General features: G+C 45.3%; 2 protein-coding genes and 1 long non-coding RNA gene across 8 annotated transcripts in view; 2 read left to right on the forward strand and 1 right to left on the reverse strand.

Moving 5' to 3' along the window:
* Positions 1-2,538, reverse strand: part of SPTBN2 (spectrin beta, non-erythrocytic 2) — a 39,428-nt gene extending 36,890 nt beyond the window's left edge. Inside the window, exon 1 of one of the 3 annotated variants that reach the window (XM_042904886.1) lies at positions 2,452-2,538. Coding sequence is in view for 1 of the 3 variants with exons in the window: in XM_042904885.1 (XP_042760819.1) it covers positions 1,591-1,607 (17 nt within the window). In the remaining 2 variants the exon portion in view is untranslated. Of the gene's footprint in view, positions 1-1,590; positions 1,687-1,782; positions 1,869-2,451 lie in introns of those variants that run through there. The other 2 variants (XM_042904887.1, XM_042904885.1) reach the window with 2 other exon arrangements.
* Positions 2,499-10,243, forward strand: LOC122199644. Its single transcript, XR_006193593.1, has 4 exons — positions 2,499-2,579; positions 3,611-3,670; positions 4,846-4,941; positions 9,709-10,243. It is a non-coding gene; the product is annotated as an uncharacterized LOC122199644 (long non-coding RNA).
* A 6,612-nt stretch (positions 10,244-16,855) lies between these two features.
* Positions 16,856-25,678, forward strand: part of CD1H11orf80 (chromosome D1 C11orf80 homolog) — a 96,638-nt gene continuing 87,815 nt past the window's right edge. For 3 of the 4 annotated variants that reach the window (XM_042905841.1, XM_042905842.1, XM_042905843.1), the window contains exons 1-2: positions 16,856-16,962; positions 18,973-19,111. In XM_042905841.1, the coding sequence (XP_042761775.1) occupies positions 16,933-16,962; positions 18,973-19,111 (169 nt within the window). In that variant the 5' untranslated portion in view covers positions 16,856-16,932. Of the gene's footprint in view, positions 16,963-17,641; positions 17,942-18,972; positions 19,112-25,678 lie in introns of those variants that run through there. The other variant, XM_042905844.1, reaches the window with a different exon arrangement.

The raw sequence follows: 25,678 nt of genomic DNA on the forward strand, positions 1-25,678 counted from the left end.
AGTTTGGGGACCACACTTCAAGGGCCACTGTTGGTTAGGGGAGGCTAGGAGGACTGAAGAGACACAAAGTTTCAGGGGTGAGTGTGACCTGAGGTTAGCTTCTGGGTGGCTTTAGGCTCTACCCAATGCTAAACGCAAATATAATTTCCCTGAGAAACCCCAAGATCCACAAAGAGCCAGAAGCCTCAGGAGATGAGAGAGGAAGTAAGATGGAGTGGACTCTAGATCTAATGACACAAATAGAGCTGATGCCCCAACACAGGCGAATCACACATGTGCTGTAGAAGGACGCTGGAGACGCTGGGGTGGGGTAGCAGAGTTGAACAAATGACAGCAAGATGAATAATAAATGAGAAGAAATAGGGACCTTGGCCATGTAAAAATCTTATTTGACTCAAAGCACGAGTGGACCGGCAGAGACATAAAAGGAAAAAGAGATCACAAATAAAGTCAGGGCTCCTAGGAGGGCAAAAGGAAGATGCACTCAGGGCAATCACAGACCCCTGTGGAGAAACAAACCTCTGACCCATTTCCCTCAAGGCTGTATTTCTGGTGAAACACAGGGACTCTCCTCCAAGGAACTTAGGGACTGGGCTGAAGAATGGCACTGAATTTTTGTTTGATTTTCTTTAGAATCCTCCACTCAGGGTAGGATTATTCAGACTAATTTTCACTCCCTTGCTGTGCCCCTCCCCCAAGCGGTAACTGATGGGTTACATCAGTTTCTCCAAGGGACTAAGATCCATATTAACTTTTTCCTCTCTAATCCTTTCCTCTTCTGAATTGGCCAAGAGGTTGCCCAGCACCCAAAGCCAAGACACATATTTGGAACTCACTCTGCCCTCTTCACCTTCAAGGAAAACTGGTTTGTGGATACCCTGCCCATGCCTGCCTGAACCAACAGCCTCTCCAGCGCTGGAATCGTGTCTGCTCCAGAGAGAGGAGGAGGGCAGCCGAGAAAAAACCCACGAGACAACATGCAGCAGGTTAGGAAAGGGGCCAGCCTGCAGCGCGGACGAGCATGCAACGCCATGGGGTCGTTCGGTCCCAGAGTGGACAGTAAATGCTGGAGTTGGAACACCCCAGGGAGGAGGCCTTGCCCAGGAGTTCTGTGCGGGGTGGACTCTCAGCCCTCTGGATGTCCCGGCCACAGAAACACCTTACACCGCTCCTTCCCCACCGCCCGAAGGGGCTTCATTCCCCCTCTGCCAGTGTTCTGGTCACTACAGCCAGCCGTGTCCCCTCTCGCACACACTGTGAGGAAGCATAAAGGAGGGCATGGAGCTAGCTACCGAAGAGGCGAGGAGGAGCCCCTTCGGCTCCAGAGAGAAGCCCCCAACAAGCTCCCGAGAGGGAGCCGGCCGCTCGCACACGCCGGGCACAGACGGCAGAGCGTGTCCGCAGCACCTGGATCAGCGCCGGCCGGTCGGCGGAGGAGCCTCGGCTACGGGAACAGCCGGCGCTGTCAGACGCTCGCAGCCCAGCGGACCCGATCCCTCAACGCGTTTGTCAGTCCCAACTCTTGCAAGACTCTTCCCTCCGCTCCGGAAAGGCCCGCGTTCCCCACGCCTTAACCCTCACCCCCGGTACCTGGGTGGCTGGCACATGACTCTCCATCCAGTCCCCGGGACCCGGCGGCAGCGAGGGCCAGGCGCCGCATCCTCCCTCCCGGACTTCCCTGGCCGGCCCCGACCCCGACCCCAACCCCGCCGCCCGCACGCGGCTGCACAAAGCGCGCCGCCCCGCCGCCGGGACAAAGCGGGCCCGGGCGCCGGCACCTACCTCGGTGCGGAGCGCCGGCGGGGCAGGCGGGAGCGCGGCGGGCGGGGGCGCACCGGTCGTCGCCGCGCCCGCAGCCCGGCCGCGAGGGGCGGTTGCGGGCGGCGGCGGGTGGCCGGACGGCGGCGGGGCGCACGGCGAGCGGCGGCGGGCGCTGTCACCGGGCGCGAGCGGCGCGGGGGGCGCGCGGGGCCGGCGGCGGCGGGGCGCGTGGCGGCGCGCGGGCGCGAGCGGCGGGACTGCGGCGCCGCGGAAGGAGGACAATAGCCTCCCCCTGCCGCAGGCCGCCGGCTCCCGCGGGAGGCCCGGGACCATCTGGAGCCGGCGGCCCCGCGGGGCTCGGGGCGGGGCCCGAATCACCCACTCCCCGCCCGGCGCCATGGCAACCGCGGCCCCTCTGAGTTCTCCGCACAGTCCCCTGGCCGGGGGTCGCTGACCTTCCCCGGGGCGAACGCGGCGGCTTCTGTGCGGCCGGCTCCCGACCCCGCCACCTTCCCTGTGGGTGCCCCCCATAATGTCGGCTTCCGGTCACCGCTGGGCCATCTGGAGATCCCCCACAGCTTGCGCGGCTCGGGCTCCGCAGCTCGAGGACCCCCACCTTTGTCCCTACTCCTCGTTTCCTCCAAAATCTGTCTCCCCGAGACACGCAATCCTTCCTTTAATGACACTCACCGCTCAGGTTTCCCAAAATTCAGCCTCTGTTTTCCTTTTCAAATTTTCCTCTTTGGGCACCTCCAGTTCATCTCCCTTTAAGCAATTCTGTCGTCCATCCCCTTTCTCGAGCATCCTTCTTCGGGCAGGTAGGCCGGCTCTCTTTCCCAAAGCGTCTCCATGGTGTATGTGGTGGAGATTCGCCTGCTCGCAGATCAGATTCTCAGAATAGTCATCACTGCAGCTTCTCTCTGCTCCTTCTCGGCTCCTCTCATTTATCAACCAGGAGAATTCCGGCCTACTCACTGTCTTAAAAGGGAGTGGGGGTGGGGATGGACATTTCTAGGCCTGGCACAGCTGGGTTTCTCCTTGGTTTAGTAGCATTTGAGTGGTCGAAGGTCTAAGGTCATTAAGCAAGGTGAACTATCTGCTTGAGAGAGAAAAGAATTATGCTCAAATAATAATAAAGTTATAGAGTGCTAGCTGGTTATAGAGTGCATTATCTCATGTGACACCCCCCCCCCACCCCCATTCCACACTCCCGCTCTAGGAGGTGGGTACTGTTCTTCCAGACTAGGAAACTAAGCTCAGAGATGAACTAGTAATAATAGATTGGACTTTGTGCAGAGCAATGAGAATTTAACTGTCAGATTATGCTGTCTCTGAAGATGTGGGCCTGTTTCCACCTGGGAAATGCCTGAAATGACCAAGTAAGGGCAATGGGAAGCATGGACTTCACATGAGTTATTGGGTTTAAGGTTTTATTTATTTATGGTTAATGGAATTTTAGGATTTTGCTCCTCTCTGAAAAGGTACATGCACCAAAACAAATTTATAAGTGATTGAAGTACTTTCCAGTTATGATTTTGGCAAGGTGAAATTATTTGCTTTAAAATTATTTGAAAACATTTTCAAGGACAAAAAAGTGCTGCTACCAATCCCATCTGGTTGTATCACCTCGCCTACCTGACCTTGGTTTTCCTAGTATAAAATGGGTAAGGAGGGGTGTCAGGGAGTTGCACTAAAACATGACCTTGAAGTTCTCTTCTAGCTCTGATAGTCTGATTCCACCACTAAACTGGAACAGTGGTTCTACCACCAAAATGGAACTTGACCTTCTGGGGTGTACCTCACGAGTAGCTGCCATTCAGGCTATTTACTGCTTATTTTTTTTTAACAGTCACTCCTTTGGCCAATGGAATCAAAGAAGTGAGAGCATAAGCTGCAACTGTTCCTAAGGGTAGGTGTGTGTTCGGGGGGAAGGGGTCATCAAGGAGACCTGGCCAGGGATGTTAAAGCTGATGGGATGAGAATCAGCTGATCTGCCAAAGACACCAGAACACCCAAACTGCTGCTGCTGTACTGGTATGGGAACCAAGGGTCTCAACAACAGCTATTGGCTTGTGACCCAATTAGAAGACAAGGATATTAGGTCTTATGATCAGTATACTCATAAGATCTTTTGTATAGTATTTCCCATTTTCAGCATTTCATAATCTTTTAAAAAGCATTGTAAAGGTAAACACTATCATTCTCATTTTGTTGATGAGCAAATGAATGCCCAAGTTCAGAGTTAGTTCATGGTGGAGACATCAGAGTTTCTGATTCCTAGTATGTTCTTTCCCTTCTGCTAGTGAGAGTAGAGTGGTTAAAAGCATCAATTTTTGGGGTGCCTGGGTGACTCAGTGGGTTGAGCATCTGACTCTTGATTTCAGCTCAGGTCATGATCCCGAGGCCATGGGATCAAGCCCCTCATTGGGCTCTGTGCCGAGCATGGAGCCTGCTTAAGATTCTCTCTCTCTCCCCCTCTGCCCCCTCCTCTGCTCTCTTTCTCAAAAAAAAAAAAAAAAAAAAAAAAAAAAAGCATCAATTTTGGAGTCAGACTTTGGGTTTGAAAGTAGTCTTGTCACCTACTTGCTGATGACCTTGGGCAAGTTACTTACCCTCTCTGGAATTCAGTTTCCTTACCTGCAGAATGGTATCATAAGGTGGGGATCAGATGAGTTATTGTAGATAAAGTACTAGAATAGCACCTGGCACATAGTAGCCCTCAACCAGTGTCAGCCATTATTATTTTATAACATTATCATTTTCCCATACTGTTTCCCAATATTGAGGAAGCATGCTCAATAAAGAGAACGCTGAGATCGCTGGTCTCAGTTGCTTTGGAGACTTGTCATTTTGCTCTGTAGTGTATCAGTGTAGTCATTGATGAAGAAAAAAAAAAAAAACCCACCTGCTTCCTTTTTACATGAGTTGCAAAAGTGCATGGAATGAAATCCACCAAGTATGCTGAGCTTTTTGGAGAATCCAGATTTGCTGCTTGTGTTACCAAAATTCATAGAAAGGTCTTGGTAGCACTTCCTGCCACCAAGTCTACAGATGTAGCTGAATTTTCTTCTTTCATTCCTGTAGCATGGAAGACGTGTCTTTCCTATCTGAGAATGATTCTTCTGGCTCCTGCACTAAGTGCCATCCCCTCCTGCAGTCTCATGGCTCCCAGTCATTCTGGTAAGTTCCCTCTCTTCTCGCTCCTTCCCATTAGCATTTGAACATGCTCAAGTATCTGCCAGCTTAAAAAAGTAAGTGACAAACCCTGGTCCTCCTCCATGTCTTGCCCTTACTTTTTATGATCACAATCTTCTTGAATGATTTGAACACATTGGCTCCACTACCTTGCTTCCCCTTTAATCAAACATTTATTTAAAAACCATCTGGTGTGGGGCACCTGGGTGGCTCAGTCAGTTAAGTATCCAACTCTTGATTTCAGCTCAGGTCATGATCTTACAGTTCCTGAGTTTGAGTCCCGCATTGAGCCCTGCATCGGGCTCTGCACGATAGTGTGGAGCCTGCTTGGGATTCTTTCTCCCTCTCTCTCTGCCCTTCCCCCATTTGCGTGTGCGCGTGCTCTCTCTCTCTTTCAAAATAAACAAACAAAGTATCTAGCTTATGTGCCAGATACTGTGCTGGGATGTGGGGATCTAATGATGAGTAAAATGGGATATTTCTATCTTCTTGGAGCTTATATTCTGGTAGGGTTGACAGACATTAATAAAATAACTGCTCAGATATATAATCACAAAGTATAATGAATTAAAAGTTCAGGATGCTAGGTGAGAATTTAACAGAGAGTCATAACCTGGCTGGAGAGAGGGTGTCAAGGGAGACCTCCCTCAGATCATTTGAGCTGAGATCTGAAATATGAGAAGTGGTAACCAGGCTGAGAATGGGAGATAACAAGTAGTGGTAACTAACACTAATTGGGGACTGTATTTGTAGCACTTTCCACATATCATTTCATTTCATTCTTGTAAAAACTCTGACAAGTAAGTATTAGCCTCATTTCACAGAAGAGAAAATGGAGACATTGAGAGACGAAGTGCCTTGCCCAGGGTCATTTAACCAGGCTGGGGTAGAGCTGGGATTTTCAACCCAGATGTCTGACACTTGAACCATGTTCTTAGCTACAGAGACACGGTGTGTGGACACCAGGCCTGAAGCAGCAGGACTCATGGTGCACATGAGAAACGGAGAGAAGGGAGGGAAAACGGTGGGCAAGAGGGAATGTGTGGTGAATGCTGGCTGGGAAAATAGGCAAGGGCTAGATCGTGCAGGGCTTTCTAGGTCATTTATAGAATTTTGTTTTTCACCTTTGGAGCCCTGGAAAAAATTATTGAAGGATTTGAAGCAAAAAAGTGAAATGATCAACTATGTTTTTAAAAAGATTACTCCAGGGCACTTGGGTGGCTCAGATGGTTAAGCCTCCAACTTTGGCTCAGGTCATGGTCTCATGGTTTGTGAGTTTGAGCCCTGCATCAGGCTCTCTGCTGCCAGCACAGAGCCCACTTTGGATTCTCTGTCCCCTTCTCTCTTTTCCCCTCCTCTGCTCATCCTCTCTCTCTCTCAAAAATAAATAAACATTTAAAGAAATATAAAAAGATTACTCCAGGTGCTGTGTGGGGAATGGGTTGGAGGGGTGTGCAAGTTGATGTGAGAAACCAATGAGGAGGCTACCACTGTGGTTTAGATGAGACAGAAGATGGTAGCTTGAACTTGAATGTTGGCAGTGGAGATAGAGGAACACATAGGTAGAAAGAATTGACAAGATGGGACAATGGGTTAGATACAGGGTGAGGAAAGGGTTTGTTGTGGGAGGATTGTGCAGCTGGAAGACCAAAGGTACCATTTGCTGAGATGAGGCACACTGGAGGAAGACCAGGTTTGGGTGGGGAGAGTGTAGGTCTTGGAACCTGCTGGGTTTGAGATACCTTTGAAACAATCAAGTGGACATACTGAGTAGTTGATTGTTATGAGGCTCAAAGTGGAGATCTAGACTTATACACAGTTGGAAGACACGAGTGCAGAGACAGATTGTGAGTGAAGGAGACAATGAGCGCTGAGACAATTGATTTAGTCCAACGCAATATAATTTCTATTCCTCTGCAGCTGCTTTCAAACAAGGTCCTCAGTAATCCACTTGCTAAATCTGATGTTAATTTCCAATTGCTTTCTTACTGTTCCTCTTGGCAGTGGTTGACTCTCATTATGCCTGCTTCTTGAAATTTTCTTCCTTTGGTTTAGGATTGCCCCACTCCTGGTTTTCCTTCAACCCCTGTAGTCTCTCCCGTTTTTCTTTTGTGAGTTCCTTTCTGCTTGTCACTTAATTGTGTTGTTTTCTTCTAGGCCCTTTTCTCATTCTATGTGTTCTTCCTGGGCCACCTTATCTACCACTCTGTAGCCAGTCTTTTATTTTTTATTTTTAATGTTTTTATTTATTTTTGAGAGAGAGAGAGAGAGAGAGAGAGAAAGGGAGAGAGTGAGCGGGGGAGCGGCAGAGAGAGAGAGGGAGAGAGAGAGAGAAAGAGAGAGAGAGGCAGGCTGAGCTGTCAGCACAGAGCCTGAAGTGGGGCTCAAACTCATAAACCGTGAGACCATGAGCTGAGCCTAAGTCCGACGCTTAACCGACAGCCACCCAGGCGCCTCCAGAGCATCTTTTTAATACAACAATCTGACAGATCACTCCTCTGCTGAAAACCCTTCAGTGGCTCCCCAAAGCCTTTGGGATAAAGTCCAGAATTCTTAACAGAGTTTACACACCTTGCTTACCTCTCCAGTCCCCTTTGCTCACCACTCCTCACTTGACACTCCTAGACATAAGGAATCTGTTGGGAGTTTTTCCAGCATTTGTAGGATTTTGAACATGGTATTCGATTTGGTTGGAAACTTTTCCTTTTCCATTCACCGAGGATTTACTCTTTAGGTCTAAATCTAGGTGTCATTTCCTCCAGAAAACCTCCCAGGGTCTCCAAGTCTGAGACAGGGGCCTTCAGACAGCACTCTATGGGATGGTCACTGCCCATTGGTTGTGTTCCCTCTTAGATCGTGAACTCTGTGAAAGTAGAGAGCACATCCAGTTCCTAGTCTTTCCCTACTAGAGCAGACATGTATATATTTGTGCAATATATTAATGACTGACAGAAAAGATTTTGGAAGAGAAGGTGATTCCTTGTTATAAAAAGATAAAACTAGATGTTTTCATATCAAGCAATGCATTTTCCGTTTCTTTTACCCTGAATTTATCTCCCATCATTAAGCAGCAGCAAGGCTTTCTAGATGCAGCATCCTCTGCACAGGGATGATACAGAAAGATCAGAGTCAAAGTCTTGGGCTTTTGAATTCTTAACTAGATCTTTTCAAATCTATCCCAGAGGAGATGTTCTTTTTCTTTTTCCTCCAAGTTTTTATTTAAATTCCAGTTAGTTAACATACAGTGTAATACTAGTTTTGGGTGTAGAATTTAGTGATTCAACACTTACATACAATACCCAGTGCTCGTCATAATCCCCATCACCCATTTAACCTATGCCCTGTCCACCTCTCCTCCTATAACCATCAGTTTGTTCTCTATAGTTAAGAGTCAATTTCTTGGTTTACCTCTCTTTCCCCTCCCCATGTTCATTTGTTTTCTTTTTTTTTTTTTTTAATTTTTTTTTTTACATTTATTTATTTTTGAGAGACACAGAGAGACAGAGCACAAGTGGGGGAGAGGCAGAGAGAGAAGGAGACAGAGAATCCAAAGCAGGATCCAGGCCCTGAGCTGTCAGCACAGAGCCCGAGGCAGGGCTTGAACTCACAAACTGTGAGATCGTGACCTGAGCCAAAGTTGGATGCCTAACCAACTGAGCCACCCGGGCGCCCCCATTTGTTCTGTTTCTTAAATTCCAACTATGAGTGAAATCATTTCCATAATTTGGCTATTGTGGATAATGCTGCTATAAATTTATCATTGGGGTGCATGTTTTCCCTTTGAATAAGTATTTCCGTATCCTTTGGGTAAATACCTAGTAGTGCAATTGCTGGGTCGAAGGGTAGTTCTATTTTTAACTTTCTGAGGAATCTCTGTATCATTTTCCACAGTGGCTGCACCAGTTTGCATTGCCACCAACAATGTAAGAGTGTTCTCCTTTCTCCACATCCTTGCCAACTCCTGTTGTTTCCTGTGTTGCAGAGGAGATACTCTCGGAGGCTCCAGTTTTTAAATTGTAAGGGCTGGGTCCTTGAGAGGGATTTTTTTTTTTTTTTCCTTCACAGGTTTTTTTTTTTTAAACATTAAGAGACAGAACTTGACAAACCTAAAACTTAGAGTTTATGCCATTAACTGTTGAAATGCAAAGGGCCTGGGGGTTTCCCCTCCACACAGAAGTATAATCCTTTCTGAGCCTGGAGCAGAATTGGAAAAGACTGAGAAAAGAGGAAAGAGGGTTTAGATGCACCTTGGGCTCTGTTTTCTGTGCTCACCACCAAACAACAGTAGACAGATGAGGCTTATGCTTCATTCCATTCCTAGAACTCTGAGGAGACACAGCATTTCAAAGCCCCCTGTGTTACCAAGGGACAACTGCCACAGAGTAGAAATGGCATTGTCACCCATGTAGGCAAAGCAGGGCTGAGATAAGTCACATTTCCTCACTACCCACAACCTTCTCACTCCCTAAGCCAAGTCTACTTGGCTCCTTGACATTTGGAGGAGATCTGAAAAGTGCCTTAGTGCCCAGCTCCCGAGAGGAGTGTGAAGGTGAGCTGAGAGCTGGGTGCCTGTGGGGATTGCTGTGGAGTGGGCGGGGGGGGGGGGGCGGGCAGGGATGAAGCCCACAGTAGAGCCTGAGGGCTGCATGACCCATGCCAGGAGCCGGATGGAGGCTCAGTAGTACCAGGAAGAGCTGAGATGGGAGCCACCGAGCTCCTTGTGAAGCAGACACTGTGTCTTTCTATATCAAGGCTGCAGGTGCCACCCACCAGGGAACTCTGCAGCAGATGCAGTGGTGATAGAGTCCAATGACCAAGACCAAGTAAGGCAAGAGGAACAGAAGATGGCACCTGACCTTGGTGCCCTTCCCTGATGTCAGAATGATATGTGAACCCCCAACTAGCACATTGTGACGAGAAGGAAGGAGACTCCTGAGAGACTGAGTTTAAAACTTGAAATGATTGAGTTGTCTGGAATTGGCAAAGTTCATTAGTTTTCTGCCATTAGTGGAAATGGGGGCTGAAGAGCTAGGTTAAGAGATAAAGAAAATTGTGTATTTCTTCACCTGGGTCTATGACTTGAGGTTATAAACAAGCCTGGTGTACAAAGTAAAGGTCAGAAAGGTAGACTTGCAAGGAGAGTTCTGGTGCCTTGCAAGGACTGACCTGATTCCTGATGGCTGTGGACCAGGAGGCCTGTGTAATATCTGCTAGGGATGAGATTTGCAAAGAATGATCATGTACTTGAAAGCAAAAGTCTGCAGATGAGCCAAGATAAAGTCTCATGTCAAACAGGGCATTCTGATGCTGGGGCGGGTGGGGGGGGGGGGCCAGAGGACAGAAGAGTACTACCCAGAGCTCCCTTATTTAGTGTAGAAAAGTCTGAGATTCTAGGAGCCCTGAGGGGTGTGCTCTGAGCTGAGCAATGTTGTGAGTGCTCGCTGTTGTTGACTAAAATCGGAGAAACTGGAACTGACTTGAAGACACAGGACTATTACATCCATTTATCTTTGTCCAGTTTGAATTCAAAACAGCACTTTATTTATGGACCATCCCTCCCAAATTATTTTTATCTTGCAAACCTAAACACCATTAAAAACAGGACCTAAAAACACATTTGAACGATTTCAACCCATCTGGGAGCAGACTGGGATCAACCAGGGTGCCAATACTTTTGATTGTCCCTGTCAATAATGAACCACTTCTTTCTTTTAAGAAGCTTATGCCACATACCCCTGGGAATACACAAATCCTGTGAAAAAGTGTCTGATCACACCCTTCTGCCTGAAATAAATTTTGGCAGCATCTGCTTCATACTAACAGCTGAAGGGAAGTCTTTGGAGCTCCTTGATCAAATTGCACTGAAAAATGTGAGTTGTGCAGGAAACCTACAAAGAGTGGATTTTGGGTGCCAGAACCCAAAAATGAGTCGATTTAGTGAACATCTTTTAACCTGCAACAATTTTAGGTCAGTTTTCTGTATTGCAGCCTGATTTACTTGTGCTGAGGTACACAGCTAAGTAGCCAGTTATTTCAATTATTATTGGCATCTGAAACTTCCTGGTGGTTAAGACACAAGATTCTGGAGTCCTAGACCATGTTGGAATCCTGGCCCATCACTTTCTAATTGTGTAACCTTGGATAAGTTATTTAACTTCTTTAAGCCTTGGTTTCCTCATCTGTAAATAGGGGACCATTTTCAAGGAGTGGTGGTGAGAAATTAAATAATGCATGTCAGGTGCAGATAAGGGCTCAGTGAAATGTCAGCTGTTGCTGTTGTCATTGTTTTGCGTGTTTTGTATGCAGGCAAATCTTGCCTTAAGTAAAACGTGATGTATGAAAAATCTAGATTTGCAGAAAAGTTTAATGGGGAGGTTCTTTGCATTATAACAAAGTTCTTCAGTTTATGAAAGGACAGGTAACAGGATTTCTTTTAGACAGTCAACGTCTCAGTGTGTCTAAAATGATTTGATTCACACACAACTAGATTTACACAATGTGTTAGGAACATAGCTAGTGTACAAAGCACAGGACATCTGTAATACAATCATTCAGGTCAGGTCTGAACTACTGTGACAGGTTAACAATAACAATCCTGGGTATTCCCTTCTGCCCTTTATAAAGGGATTAGACAACTTCCCTGTGGTTTCAAAGGGCAGAGCTGGGACCAACGGGTGGAAGATACAGTGGGGGAGTTCCAGTTCAAATAATGAAAAACTCCCTGACAAACCACTGCTGTCCAAAACTGGAATGGGTTGCCTGAGGTGGCAACTTTCCCAACATGAGTTACTCAAGTAAAAGCGAGATATCAACTTGTTGGGACTGTTGGAATGACTATTGCATGAAATAGGGAGCTGAATTAGGGCACTGTTTCACAACCCTAAGCACATGAAATATATTGTGCAAACTAGATCAGTTCTCTACCTTGGATACCAGGAGGGGTTGAGGAAGAAGGAAGAGAGAGGCTTTTCAGGAGGAGGGTTGGGGATAAAGGAAATGAATTGGGAAAAAAAAAATTATTCCTCTGGTTGGGAAATACCAGGTTAAATGACTTCTAAGATTTCCTCTAATTTAAAGATTCTAGGGGCGCCTGGCTGGCTCAGGTAGAGCATGCAACTGTCAACCTTGGGGTTGTAAGTTCGAACCCCATGTTGGGTATAATTACTTAAAAATAAAAAAAAAATCTTGAAAAAAAAAAAGATTCTAAGACTCTCAAATTGTTTCACAGATGTTATTTTAACTATATTCCTGGGATAATTTTCCTATTTTAGTTGAGGAAAACTGAAACATAACACTGAAAGTGAGTGGTAAAATAGGAAAAATTTCAGATATCCTCACCCTTTAGACTTTTGATCCCATAGCTTCTTTTTAGCTGATGAGAATGGAAGTTGCAGAACCAGAAGATAGTAGTGGCCTTAAAGCTAGAATGGATGAAATCAAGTCAACTTTAGAGATCAGTGGAGAATCAACTCCACCAAGGCTCCATATTACTAGCTTTATTTTTTTATTTTTTTATTTTTTAAAAATTTTTTTTTTCAACGTTTTTTATTTATTTTTGGGACAGAGAGAGACAGAGCATGAACGGGGGAGGGGCAGAGAGAGCGAGGGAGACACAGAATCGGAAACAGGCTCCAGGCTCCGAGCCATCAGCCCAGAGCCCGACGCGGGGCTCGAACTCACGGACCGCGAGATGGTGACCTGGCTGAAGTCGGACGCTTAACCGACTGCGCCACCCAGGCGCCCCGCCATATTACTAGCTTTAAAGACTCCCTACACCAACATCCCTGGTCAAGTCCTTCGAGTACTATAGTTATACAAAGACAGAACCAAGACTAAACATGTGGAGCCAGTGTGCTCTTGAATGGGGCTCCTAGAAGAAGAATCTTTTTTTCCCAGTTAGCCTACTTGTCTTTCAAACAAAATTGATCATTTGGCCTTTGGATCAATAGGTTTACTCGGTCATGTGTGACCAGATTGCACTGCTGTTTCCATTTCCAAGGCTTCTATGGCACAAAGAATACCTCCCTTACAGTGGACATCAGCTAGTGGGACAAATCCAGACCTGCCTAGAGAGAAAGTTAAAAAGCCAATTAGAGAGAATAAGCTTTGTGATACAGATTTTATTGGTTATCAAGGAAGAGTCGAAATTAGACACTAAGAGGGAAGGAATGAAATCGCCTGGGTTGGCCCCAGAACCTGCTACTGATGGATGAGGAATCAGACTCTGTACACAGGAGGATTGTCAGCCAGGAAAAACAGGAAGCTATCTGGTATCATAGTCAGTCATTCTAAGAAGTAGAGGAAGAAAACATAGAGAAAAGGGGTGAAGAAAAAATACTCTAGTTATACAAACTCTAGTATTGTCTTGGGGGAGAATCTTTCCTTTGCCCATAAGTATTAGAATGAGGAAGGACAAATGCTGTAGTCCAAGAATTGGCACAAGAGTTAGCACCACTGTGGCCTCTAGTGCCCCCACAACCTAACATACCTCCGTGAGAACATCCCTGTCTGACCCTGGCTAGGGAAGCAGAGGGAGGTGAGTAGAGAAGCTGCCCCAGATTCTGTGCTCCAGGTGGAGAAGGCCTCAAGAAGGTGAAGGGATGAGCTAATCTGAGCTTCCTGGCCCCATTTCCAAGGATGTGATTAGTGGAGAGGCACCTGGGACCTGCTCCATTTCAGGAAACCCGGTTATGGGAACTGGTAGGGGACAGACTTGGCTCAGGACCCGAGAGAAACGGTTAACCCTTTCCTGATGCATGTATGGGAAACAGCCTCTTTTACTAGTTTCCCAGGGGGAAAGAAAAATTCTCAAATGGATGTAGTTTTGCATCAACCTAGTAAGGGGTACCTCAGGGATATTTCCCACTTAAGTTCCTTTGGTCAATCTCTTCAGGGCCTTTGAATGCTCTAGGGGAGCCTGAGAACGAGGTAGACCTAAGAGGTCTAGGAATGATATACACAGAGAGGGCACATTCAAAAGGGAAAGAAAGCTCAACAGTTCCTAAAATGTCACCGTTCACCTGGCAGCATTCCTTCGGATGTTTTGGTTCCACTTAAACCCTTGGGTTTGGGTCAGAATCAGTCCGGGGCTCTTTAGATGGGGTCTCTTCTATCCAGACAGGGTATTTCTTCTCAGAATAAACAGAATGTCCAAAGCAGACTTGCAACAGTAATCTAAATCCTGAGGTGGGGGAAGGAATGCAAGCAGAATTAATATGCCACTAAGACTGGGGATAACTGGACCCCTGAAGACATTGATAATAAGACCCTGAACACCAGGGCTAAAAATGTCCCGAGCAGCATCCAAAAGCTCCTTGGTTGACCTGGTTGACAAAAGTGACCTTAATGTTGGCCAGGTCATTTCATTTCTTTGGGCCTCAAATTTCTTCAGCTATTGAAAATAATTGACAACCTCTGCAGTCCGTTCTGGCTCTGACATTCTATTACTGTGAGGATGGGGTCTGGGTAAAAACCATTTTAATAATGTGGAGTCCAATAGTATGTTAGTTACTAGACCCTAAGCACACATTGATGGGTTAGAGAAGGGTTGGGAGCTGTGGCTCATTCAAACCTTAGTTTGTGGGAGACGAGGCCATCTGAGTTGATTGGCTCCTTTGTTTTTGAGTGGTATTGGCTTTTTCACAGTAATGTCAATGTTCCCATACTACAGGACTTTGAGACAGTCACATCCAGATGGGAGATGCACTGGGTAGCTGTAGGGGAGTAGAAAGTGGTGTTAAGAAATTTTGTTTGTTTCAGATTCTGGCCCCACCATTTACAACTCACTGTCATACAACCTCTTTTTGGAACCTCATCTTCATCTTTTATAAAGCAATGATAACACCTTCCATACAATGTTGGGAGGATTACATAAGATAAATTAGAAAAAGTTAAGACCACTTAGCCCAGAGCAGATGCCCACCAAATGTCAAGCCTGCATCAAACCTTACCTAACTACAAGGGTTTATGCTATGGAAGACTTGCTGGCAGGCCCTCATATCAAAGACTCCTTTCCTTACTTCTGCCTACCTCCAGTATAGCAGGTGGCTGTGTCCCTGGCTACCTCTGTCAGGGCTCCCTAACTCTAGGATGGTGTTGGGTGTTCCCTGCATGTTTATCCCTGATGCTCACTCCAAGGCCAAGGGCTGGAAGCCAGGATGACCAACTCATCTGAAGTACATCTACATGGGTAACTGTTCCTACACCCTTCATTTCCAATGCCACTTTCCAGGTGGGGCATTTCCTGCTGAGCCAGAACTCTCTATAGGAAATATTTTAGAGAGCCATCCTCAGGGCCTTGGTTCCCCACTGATGGATAGTAAATATGGTAAAGGTAATAAGTACCTTGCAAGATACTCGCGAGGGCGAAAAAACTTGTGTAAAGAGCCAGTGGTATCAGACAACATGCATTCAATCAATGTTAGTTCCCTTCCCCCGACAACGCCTCTGCCTAAAAGGGAACACCTGAGAGAGAAGGGAGTGAAGCGGAGAGGCGGACTCCAATGATTCCCCGAACGCCAGCTCTCTTATCAAGTCTGAGATAGTTTTTTTTGGTTTTGTTTTAGATTTTATTTTTCAGTAATATCTACTTCCAGCCTGGGGTTCGAACATATGCCCCCGAGATCAAGAGTTGCAGGCTCCTCTGACTGAACTGCCCCAAGTCTGAGATGGTTTTATGATGAATTTTCCAGAAATAAAACCCATCTCTCTCCAGTAGGTCCACCTGTGAGCAACTGAGATGGGGAGGGTGGTCAACAGCGCTGACCCCGGACTGGCCAAGGCTATGATTCAGGTCTCAGCAGACATGTTCTTTGGAGTAGCACCAAGGCTGTGTACTGGATGGGCACTCTGCCAACTCCCCCATCTGTTCTGTCCAATCCTAGCTTCTTGGAGCTGGAGTGGAAGAATTTTCCCTGAAGGAAAGCAGCCAACACCCTGTCCCACCCTTCTCCTTGGGCAACTCTTTGCCACATAGGAATCTCTCTCACCTGTTTCCTTTCAGCTGCCTGAGGAACTAGCTGCCAGATCATCAGTTTGGGCTCAAGCCCCTCTCATCACGTCCCTCCCTGAACCAGCCCGAAGTCCAGTAGCTGGAGTCTGGAGTAATACCTTCCTTCCGGCTGGCAACACTCCATGAAAACCCCAGAGCTTGTCCTGTCAGCTGGAGCCCAGAAAGCCAGCCAGGCTCCTGCAGTTGGCATATTTAGTGTAGAGCCGAACGTGGGGAGGAGCCTATTTCCTGGCGGCGGCGGCGGGGGGGTGCCTTCCAGGTCCTGTCTGGGGCTGGCCAGGCACCTGGGGATGAAGCTGGGGACAGGTTTGGGGTAGGCTGCCAGATAAAATACAAGGCGCCCAGTTTTTAATTTTAGATGAATAATTTTTTATAATATGTATGTCCCAAATATTGCATGAGATATACGTATGCCTAAAAAAATAATTTTTTTTTTTAATCTGAAATTCAATTTTACCTGCCATCCTGTATTTTTATTTGGTAAATCTGGGAACCAGAGGTTGGCCTAGGGCATGTGGGATGGCCCCCACAGGTGAGGCTGCTTGAGAGTCAAGAATCAATTTGGAGATCCCGCACCGGGCACCAGCAGCTTCTCCCGGCTGAGGACTGCACCTCGGCGGAACCGTGGGAAAGTTTCCTTCGGGAGGAAGGAGAGTCGCGGTCTGGCCTCATTCCGGCTCACCTCCAGCCTCAGTGGCGGCCCGCGGCTCTCCCCACCTCGGCGGCCGGCCCACCCGTCCGCCCACGGGCCCTCGCGGCTGCCGGCACCGCCCCACCGCTCCTGGCAAGCCCCGGCGGCTCGCGGCCTGGGGGCGGCGCGGCGCAAAGTGCGCAAGCGCGGGGGCCGGTGGGCGGGGCGCACGCGCGGGCGGGAAGAACGCCGCGCGGCCTGGCGTGGGCGCCGGCGGAGGTCGACGTCCGGGCTGGCAGCAGGTGGTGGGCGTCGCTGCCGCTCCCCGCGCGGCATGGAGGGCTCGGCGGTGGCAGTGTGCGAGGTGATGCCGGGAAGGGAGAGAAAGCAGAGGAGGACACTGTGTGAGAAGGGTTTTGTGAGGTGACCGTGAAGTTTGGGCAGAGGGGTCTGGCGGGGCCCGAGGTAGAGAAGGAAGGTTCAGGACTGAGGGGATTCGGGGACATTCCGCCTGCCTCATACGGGGCTGTGAGGAGCTGACGAGGGAGCGCTTGGGCTCCCTTGGGGGAATGCCCGCGCGGAGGGGGTGGCACCGGCCCCAGGGCTCCTGAGGCTGAAGTGTTTGCCCGGCGTTAGGGGACACCTAGGTTCAGGTCGGGAGGCCAGCCTAGGGTGTCCCCCTTTGCTGAGAGGGCGCGCAGGAGGGAGGGATGGGCAGCCCGGGGCGGGAGTCCAGACCAGTCGGGGTGAAGTGGCAGGGAGGGAGAGTGGTGTTCGGCCGGCCGGTGGGCCACGTGTGGGGAGCACTCCGGGGGTCGGCCCGGGCTGGGTGATGACGGACGGACTGCGGGACGGACGGACTGAGGTGCAGCCCCCCCCCCCCCCCCCCCCCCCCGGTCTGACGGCACCGCTCGGGCCAGGGAACTTTCCAGCTGTGGGAGGTGGGACTGAACACCAGGCGCCGCCTCGCCACGTGGGTTCATCCGTTGAGGCGCCTTCACTGCCGACATCTGATCGAGTTCTTAGCCGCCGGTCTTGCAAGGGGTTCTAGACAGAACGGAGCCACAGGCCAGACAGGGTCGGCGTGACGGCACCCGAAAGTTCTGGCCCTCTCGCCTCCTTCGTTCTCATCAAAGAAAGTTGGAGGGTTGGATTTTACAGACGACAGAACCTAGCCTAGAACCCAGGGCTTCTGACTCACAGGCCGGAATTCTTTTCCCAACTGCTCCCTCACGGATAAAGAAACTGCGGGAAAATCGTAAGAGGGAAGCACAGCGACAGAGGATGTGAGAAGGAAGGTGTTAGACTGTAGAGATGCCTGGAAACCATCGTTATAAACCATGGTACAAATTAGGATATTCATCCTCAAGTTCTCTTACTGAGATCTTGCCTTTAAGAAAAGGGGTGGTAATTTTCCCTATGGTACCTTAGTGTGTAAGTGAGTCTAAGTGAGTCTACTTTCATAAGTAATGGAATTAACTACAGTATATTTTCTTTTAAATTTGTCTCATCAAGAGTGAATGTTTTATCTAGACATCTTGGAAGACTGTTTAATTTAAAATATTGTGTGCAGTCTTCACCAAAGATGAACTTATTAAAAATGAAAGCTAATGTCTAGAAGCATTAAAAATATATGCATATACACATAAGAATATATATGTATATGTGTTTATATACATATATATGTACAAATTGTGTGGGGTGTATATATCTATGTGTATATATATGTGTGTGTGTGTGTGTGTGTATATGCCAGGCATTGTGTTAAGCATTATGCTCTTATTTTGTTCACAGTTAGCAGCAGCCATAAGTGGTAGACTGTCCTCATTTTGGTAAATGAGGAAGCTGAAGTAGAGAGGAGTTAAGTAACTTGCCTAAAATCACATGGCATATCAGGGATTCAAACCCAGGCATCTGCCTCCAGAGCCAGTGATCTTTAACTAGTATTCCCATCCTCAGAAATGATGATTTAATGAAAGGTAAAGATGATTCATAACCAGATGCCACTCTTATTCATAATATTCATGTTGGCTTTTACTTGGGGAGAAAAAAAGACACAGGAAAAACAAACTCCCACTTAATTTTTCTGAATTATTATTTCCAGATGAACTTACCCTTTGAATAAAGCAATTTATTGTCGCCACTTCCTGTCTTGTTGGGCATTGTGTTAATTTCTTATGCCTCCTTTCTTATGTCACTTTCCTAGTTATTTCTTCTGTTTAGACACAATACTTTGTTCTAAATGTGTAAATCTGACATTTTGCAAGTAAGAATATTTTTTGGAAATTAGAATCATTAATTCAGCTGTATCATATACATTTATTATTACTATGATTTCTAAAGATTTGTTTTCTTTGAATTGTACCCTTTTCAGATTTTGAAATATTTAATAATTCACTGGAAGTGTGAAACAGGAGTATCAAATGGAGCATTGCTGGAAGGACAGCTAGTGATTTCCATGGAAGCATTAAATTCTAATCACCAGGAGAATACTCTTCACTGTGTAACAACAAGTAAGTACAGGAAGAAATAATTGATTTTCTGTTCTGTTATGATTTTTTCTGGTTATTTAAAAATTTCAATTAGTCATAATCTTTTATCATGTTATTTCAAGGTTATTCTATAGTTAAAAAACTTAAGTAATTATGTAATAAGTATCTGGTGATAGATTTACAAATGTGTCATACAGGAAAGGTGAGTAGAATGACTCTTATCAGGATTTTTTTTTTTTATTCTTGTGAATTTGTTTTTTTTGGGGGGATATAAGGGATGCGTTGGGAAATGTCATGTGGGTTATGCCTAACCAGGTAAATATCCATTCTAATCTTCCTGGGATAACTTCTACAGCTTTTTCTTTTTCTTGGAGCTACTGCTCTTGCTGCCAGCAGCCTCTTTGGGTCCACTGCTGAGTGGCTTCTCCTTGGAAGAGAATTTCTTCTTTTTCTTGGGGATGCTCTTATTTCCTTCCTCTTTAACATCACTAACTGGTTCCTCTTTGAGGAAAGATTTCTTCCTCTTGGGAAGACTTCCACTGCCAGCTGTCTCTTCAAGATCGCTACTAACCAGCTCCTCCTTGGAAAAAAGATTTCTTTTTCTTGCATTTGGAGACAGAGGCAGATGGTCTTCCGAGGGTCTCCTGGGCTTTTGCTTTTTCTTCTTTGTGGGTCTCTCATTTGTCTCTTCACACTCCTCTGGGGTACTACTGCTGTTTTCTGAAGACATGAGGGCAGAGACGGCCAGCTGTTTCTTCTCCTTCATGCATTTCTTCTGCTTCTCCAGCTTCCTAGCCATCTCAGTAGCCGCTTCCTTTGCCTGAACCATCACCTCATTCATAACATCCAGATTCTTTCGTGGAATCTCTCCTGTCTCATAGAAGGACAGCCGCTCCTCAACTTGCTCTCGAAGTCTCTCTCCAAATACACTTGTGAGCACTCCAGAGAAGCAATCGATTCATGAGGCAATAGTGCATTTGTTTGCCAGGTATCAGGATATGTGGCCTTTGTTCTTAGCAGCTGCTTGGCCAATAGAAGGTGGAGTGTAAAATGAGTCCATATTTTGGGGTGTTACCCTTTGTTATCAAGGCTCTGGAAATCTGGTCCATTTGCAGGGCTCTGGGGATCACTCAGACACCAGGATTGGTCAAGAGGATTATTTTACTGGTTTAAGAATTCTCAAAAGCAATCTCATTCTTGCTCTTGGTTTTATCATTCTCTCACAAAAAAATTATATTACATTGAATTTTATCTCCTTTTTCATGTCCAGTCTTTGATAGTTGGAAAAGGGCCAAAAAAAAAAAAAAAAAAAAAGGGGAAAAGAAATCAAATGATGAATGGTGCATGCTTTGATAATCTTAACTTGCAGTTAGTTTGAAAGTAAACCTCTTCTATTGGCTTTTATTCTTTTTTTTTTTTTTTTTTTTTTTTTTTTGCCTACAGTCCTGAGGGAAAGACGATGCATTGAGTGACCCTGGAACAATTAATTTTCTTGAACTTTTGAAGTGATCACTTTTTTGTTTAGTTGTGTAGGTGTATATGAGAGAGAGAAGAGAGAGTGTGTGTCTGTCTGTAGGTTTATTGAAGGATACTTTGGAATGAAAGTCATCCTCAGTCCCAGCTGAGACTGAATAGTACTTTAGGTTCTACACAAGACATTTTCTCACTGAACTGAAATGCCCTGTTTTCTCTTTGAGTACCTAGCAGTAAACATCCTTGAGGAAGATATGATAGGTTGGTTTGCTGTTACTGTGCATGAACTCCACTCTGGACAGAATTCCCATCATTTGTAAGAACGTTTTGGATAGCTGCATGGCTAGGGTGATGTTGGTCTGTGTATGGTTGTGTTAGTTCATGCATTTGGAGACAGAGGCAATCCAATAAGCTGGCCAGGGTAGCAGGGTTGATATCGCTCAAAGCAGAGGACTTGAGCCACATTAGCTTTTGGAAAGAAACCTAATTCCATAGGTATTTTGAGCCTAATGGACTTCTTCAGCCCATGCGAAGTATAGGGAGCATTTATTTTCTCTTTATTGTGTTTATTATCTCTGATCTTTATGTAATGATTTTCATAAATTTTTTGGTAGAAGGAAGGGTAATATATGCTTATCGTGAAACATTCCAATATTACAGATACATATATTGTGTAAGGTGAGACTTTCCAGTCATTTTGTCCCTTAAGATAATTATTAATGTTCAATATGCATTCTGCTAGATTTTTCCATGTATATGTTCATAGCCTCTCACTGGGTAGATAAAAAGTCAGATTGTGAGTGTTCTGGGATGGAGAGATAAGAGAGAGATCTCAGCGTTCAGTCTTTATGTTCATTCAGGCCATTTATTTTTAATACAACTTCGGTCCTCAGCTGAAAAACCCATGCTTCTTCCTTTTCAAAGAATAACCCTTCCTCCACCCCCACCAAGGTTAGAAAGGGTCAGTCCCTAGAATGCAGAGTGGAGGAGGGAATCTAAAGACCTGACTTATTCTTAAATTCATTTTTTCAATTGATTCTCCTTATGTTAGCTCCCACCCCGCCCCTACTTCCAGGAGTTCCCGATTCTGCATTCCTGAATCTTCAGGGATTTTGTTGTATCACTTTGGTTGTTTCTTGGCCTTTGCCTATTCTGGCTTATAATTCAATTTCTCGGGTCTCCTAAATCCTTTCTCACTAGTCCTTCTGCTTTTCAGTTTCTAGAATTTTATTATAATCATATCTGTCTTTTTCCTGTCCTTGTGGGTTTATTCCTTTTAAAAATACTTTGTTTTCTATTGTTTCTATTGTTTCATTGCAGTTTCAGGAGGTAGTAAAAATAATGGGTATGTTCAATTTGTCATCTTTACCTTAAAGTGTGAAGTGGTGTGTTTGGTCTGAAATCTCTGATGATGAAAAACCATGTATTAGTTATCTAAGGCTGCTGTAACAAAGTAGCACAAACATAAAATAAATTTATTCACTCCCATGTATGGAAGCCAGAAGTCCAAAATCAAGGTCAAAGTAGAATTGGTTCCTTCTGGAGACTCTGAGGGTAGAATCTATTATATGCCTCTCTCTTAGCTTCTGGTAGTTGCCAGCAAGCCCTTGGTGTTGGCTTGCAGGAGTATCATTCCAATCTCTGCCTCTACCTTCATGGGATATTCTACCCTGTGTTTATCTGTGTCTCTGTCTTCACATAGCCTTCTTCTAAGGACACCAATTGGATTTAGGTCCACCCTAACCATTATGACCTCATCTTAACTTGATTATATTTGTGAAGACCCTATTTCCACATAAAGTCGTATTCACAAGTACTGGGGCTTAGTTCTTCTAAATCTCTTTTAGAGTACAAAATTGAACTCACAACACAGCAGCAAGTTTTATTACTTGAATGATCTCTCTATGAGAAACTGAGAGATCACTATATACTTTTTCCATTAGTAATTGAAGTCTTTAACATATTTATTGCAGGGTTTTTTTTTTTAAATGCATGCTACAAGATGGTTATATGAGTTAGGAGGAAGGAGTTACATAGTCCTCTAAATTTGTGGAATGCTGGTTAAAATCAAATGAGTTTCATTACTTTGTATTTTCTTAGAACCTTTGATATGACAGTGTAGACTGAATCTTTAAAAATGGGCTATAGGAGTACCTGGGTGGCTCAAGTTGGTTAAGTGTTCAACTTTGACTCAGGTCATGATCTCTCAGTTCACCCGCATCTGGCTCTCTGCTGTCAGTATGGACTCCACTTTGGATCCTCTGTTCCCCTCTCTCTCTGCCCCTCCCCTGCTTGCATACATGCCCTCGCTCTCAAAAATAAATACATACATTTTTTAAAACAGCCTATGGTAGGGGTGTCTGGGTAGCCCAGTCGGTTAGACGTCCGGCTTTTGGTTTTGGTTCTGGTCGTGATCTCGTTGTTTGGGGGTTCAGCCCTGCATCAGGCTCCGTGCTGACAGCTGCTTGGGATTCTTTCTCTCTATCCCTCCCCTGCTCTCTCTCTCTCTCAAAATAAATAAATAAACTTAAAAAAAATTTTTTTAAATGGGCTATAGTATGGGAATGCAAGCTGGTTTAGCCACTCTGGAGAACAGCACGGAGGTTCCTCAAAAAATTAAAAATAGAACTACCCTACAGCTCAGCAATTGCACTACTAGGTATTTATCCAAGGGATACAGGTGTGCTGTTTCGAAGGGACACATGCACCCCAATGTTTATAGCAGCACTGTCAACAATAGCCAAAGTATGGAAAGAGCCCAATGTCCATCGATGGATGAATGGATAAAGAAGATGTGGCATATATATACAATGGAGTATTACTGAGCAATCAAAAAGAATGAAATCTTGCCATTTGCAACTACATGGATGGAACTGGAGGGTATTATGCTAAGTGAAATTAGAGAAAGACAAATATATGACTTCACTCATATGAGGACTTTAAGACACAGAACAGATGAACATAAGGGAAGAGAAACAAAAATAATATAAAAACAGGGAGGGGGACAAAGCATAAGAGACTCATAAATGGGGAACAGAGGGTTACTGGAGGGGGTGTGGGAAGAGGGATGGGCTAAATGGGTAAGGGGCATTAAGGAACCTACTCCTGAAATCATTGCTGCACTATATGCTAACTAATTTGGATGTAAATTAAAAAAAAAAATTAATTTAAAAAATGGGCTATAGTATACAGCATTCTTCAAATATATTTGATCTCAACAACTTCTTTTTTTAATATCATCTTTTGTTCTATAGAGGGAATTTTAGGAATGGTGTTGCTCTAAAAATATGTGGTTTACAATTAAGTCTCTACTGTTATCTTTGCATTTGAAGGATAACACTCTTTTTTAAAATATATTTTTAATGTTTATTTTTGAAGGTGAGAGAGACAGAGTGTGAGCAAGGAAGGGACAGAGAGAGAGGGAGACACAGAATCTGATGCAGGCTCTAGGCTCTGAGCTGTCAGCACAGAGCCTGATATGGGGCTTGAACTGCCACATGACGTGAGGCGAAGTTGGATGCTTAATGTTTAACCAACTGAGCCCCCAGATGCCCCTAGTACTCTTTTATTTTAGTACAGAGACATTAGAAGTACAGCTAAAAGTTGGGGGCAGGATGGGGTGTGGAGCAGGCAAGATAATTGCTCTCTGAGTACATTCACCAAAAGTGACCCATTTTCAACAATTGTTGATATGGTACTTGTTAAAACTAAAAGATGTTTGAGGAGACAGTATGGCATATGCAATTGAGAAACATGGAAACACTGTGAGATATATAGGTTGTATTTTTTTCTTATTAATGTTCAGCTCCTTGCTTAGCTGGTGTAGGCCTGCTGACACCTGCCATCCCTCTCCCCAGTGACCAACTCTCCTTAAGCTAGAACCAGTGTATGCTTGTGAGGAATGTTAAGAAGAAAAAAGAAATGATTGTCTTTTATTGAATGTTCTATGCTACTTGGGCCCAGGCCTTTTGAAATATCATTTGTCCAGAATCATTCAAAATCTGGAAATCTAAAGCACTGCTGTAATAACATTTCAATAGAACTTTTTATGATGATGAAAATATTATATATCTGTGCTGTTCAGTACAGTAGCCATTAGCCACACTAATGATGCTAATGACCACTTGAAATATGGCTAGTGTGACTGAGGAATCTTATTTTTAATTTAATTTAGCTAAATTTAAATTTAAGTAGCCACATGTATCTAGTGGCTACTATATTTGGATAGCACACATCTAGAGAATGGTGTTGCCTCTCCCTGTAGTTGTTATTCTCAACTTTTTCACCCTGCTTGAAGAATACACATTTCTTGAGGGATAGAGACATTGATTTCTCTGGCAATGATTCTTAAATTCTTAACTGTGGGTCGCATCTCTCTGGTGGGGAGGGGTAATGTTCAATTTGGAAAAGTCTCTGGGTGGTTTCTTTTCTTCCCCTCTTAGGTGCCTGTTTCCTCCTTTACCCTCTTCCTCTGAAGAATTATTGCTCTAGGGGTGCCTGGCTGGCTCATTCAGTAGAGCATGTGACTCTTCATCTCAGGGCTGTGAATTTGAGCCCCACATTGGGAGTAGAGTTTACTTAAAAAAATTTTTTTAATTATTACTCTAAATATTCTGATATTCATAGTTTAGAACTCAGTGTGGAGAATTCTTAGGTAATAGTCTAATATTTTCTACTAAAGGGGTGCCTAGGTGGCTCAGTTGGGTAAGTGTCCAACTTTGGCTTGGGTCATGATCTCACCATTCATGGGTTCCATCCCCACTTCAGGCTCTGTGCTGACAGCTCAGAGCCTGGAGCCTGCTTTGAATTCTGTGTCTCCCTCTCCCTGCCCCTGCCCCGCTCATGCTTTGTCTCTCTCTCAAAAATAAATATTAAATTTTTAAAAAAATATTTTCTACTAAAGAGTAAATTGTTTCAAAGAAAGGCCAGCTTTTTAAATTGAATCTTACACTGGAATATGGGTTATTGGCATGATATATTCTGGTTACTAGTTACAGTGTGCAGTCTTCCTATAATCCTTTTCTCTCAGGAATAGTAATATCTAAAGAAGCAGCCTTGATGTTGGATATGGGTGAAAAGGCTTGCCATTTGGTTTTCATTTCTCCCCCCAGAGAG

Source organism: Panthera leo, chromosome D1 (genome assembly GCF_018350215.1).
Source record: "Panthera leo isolate Ple1 chromosome D1, P.leo_Ple1_pat1.1, whole genome shotgun sequence".
NCBI lineage: Eukaryota > Metazoa > Chordata > Mammalia > Carnivora > Felidae > Panthera > Panthera leo.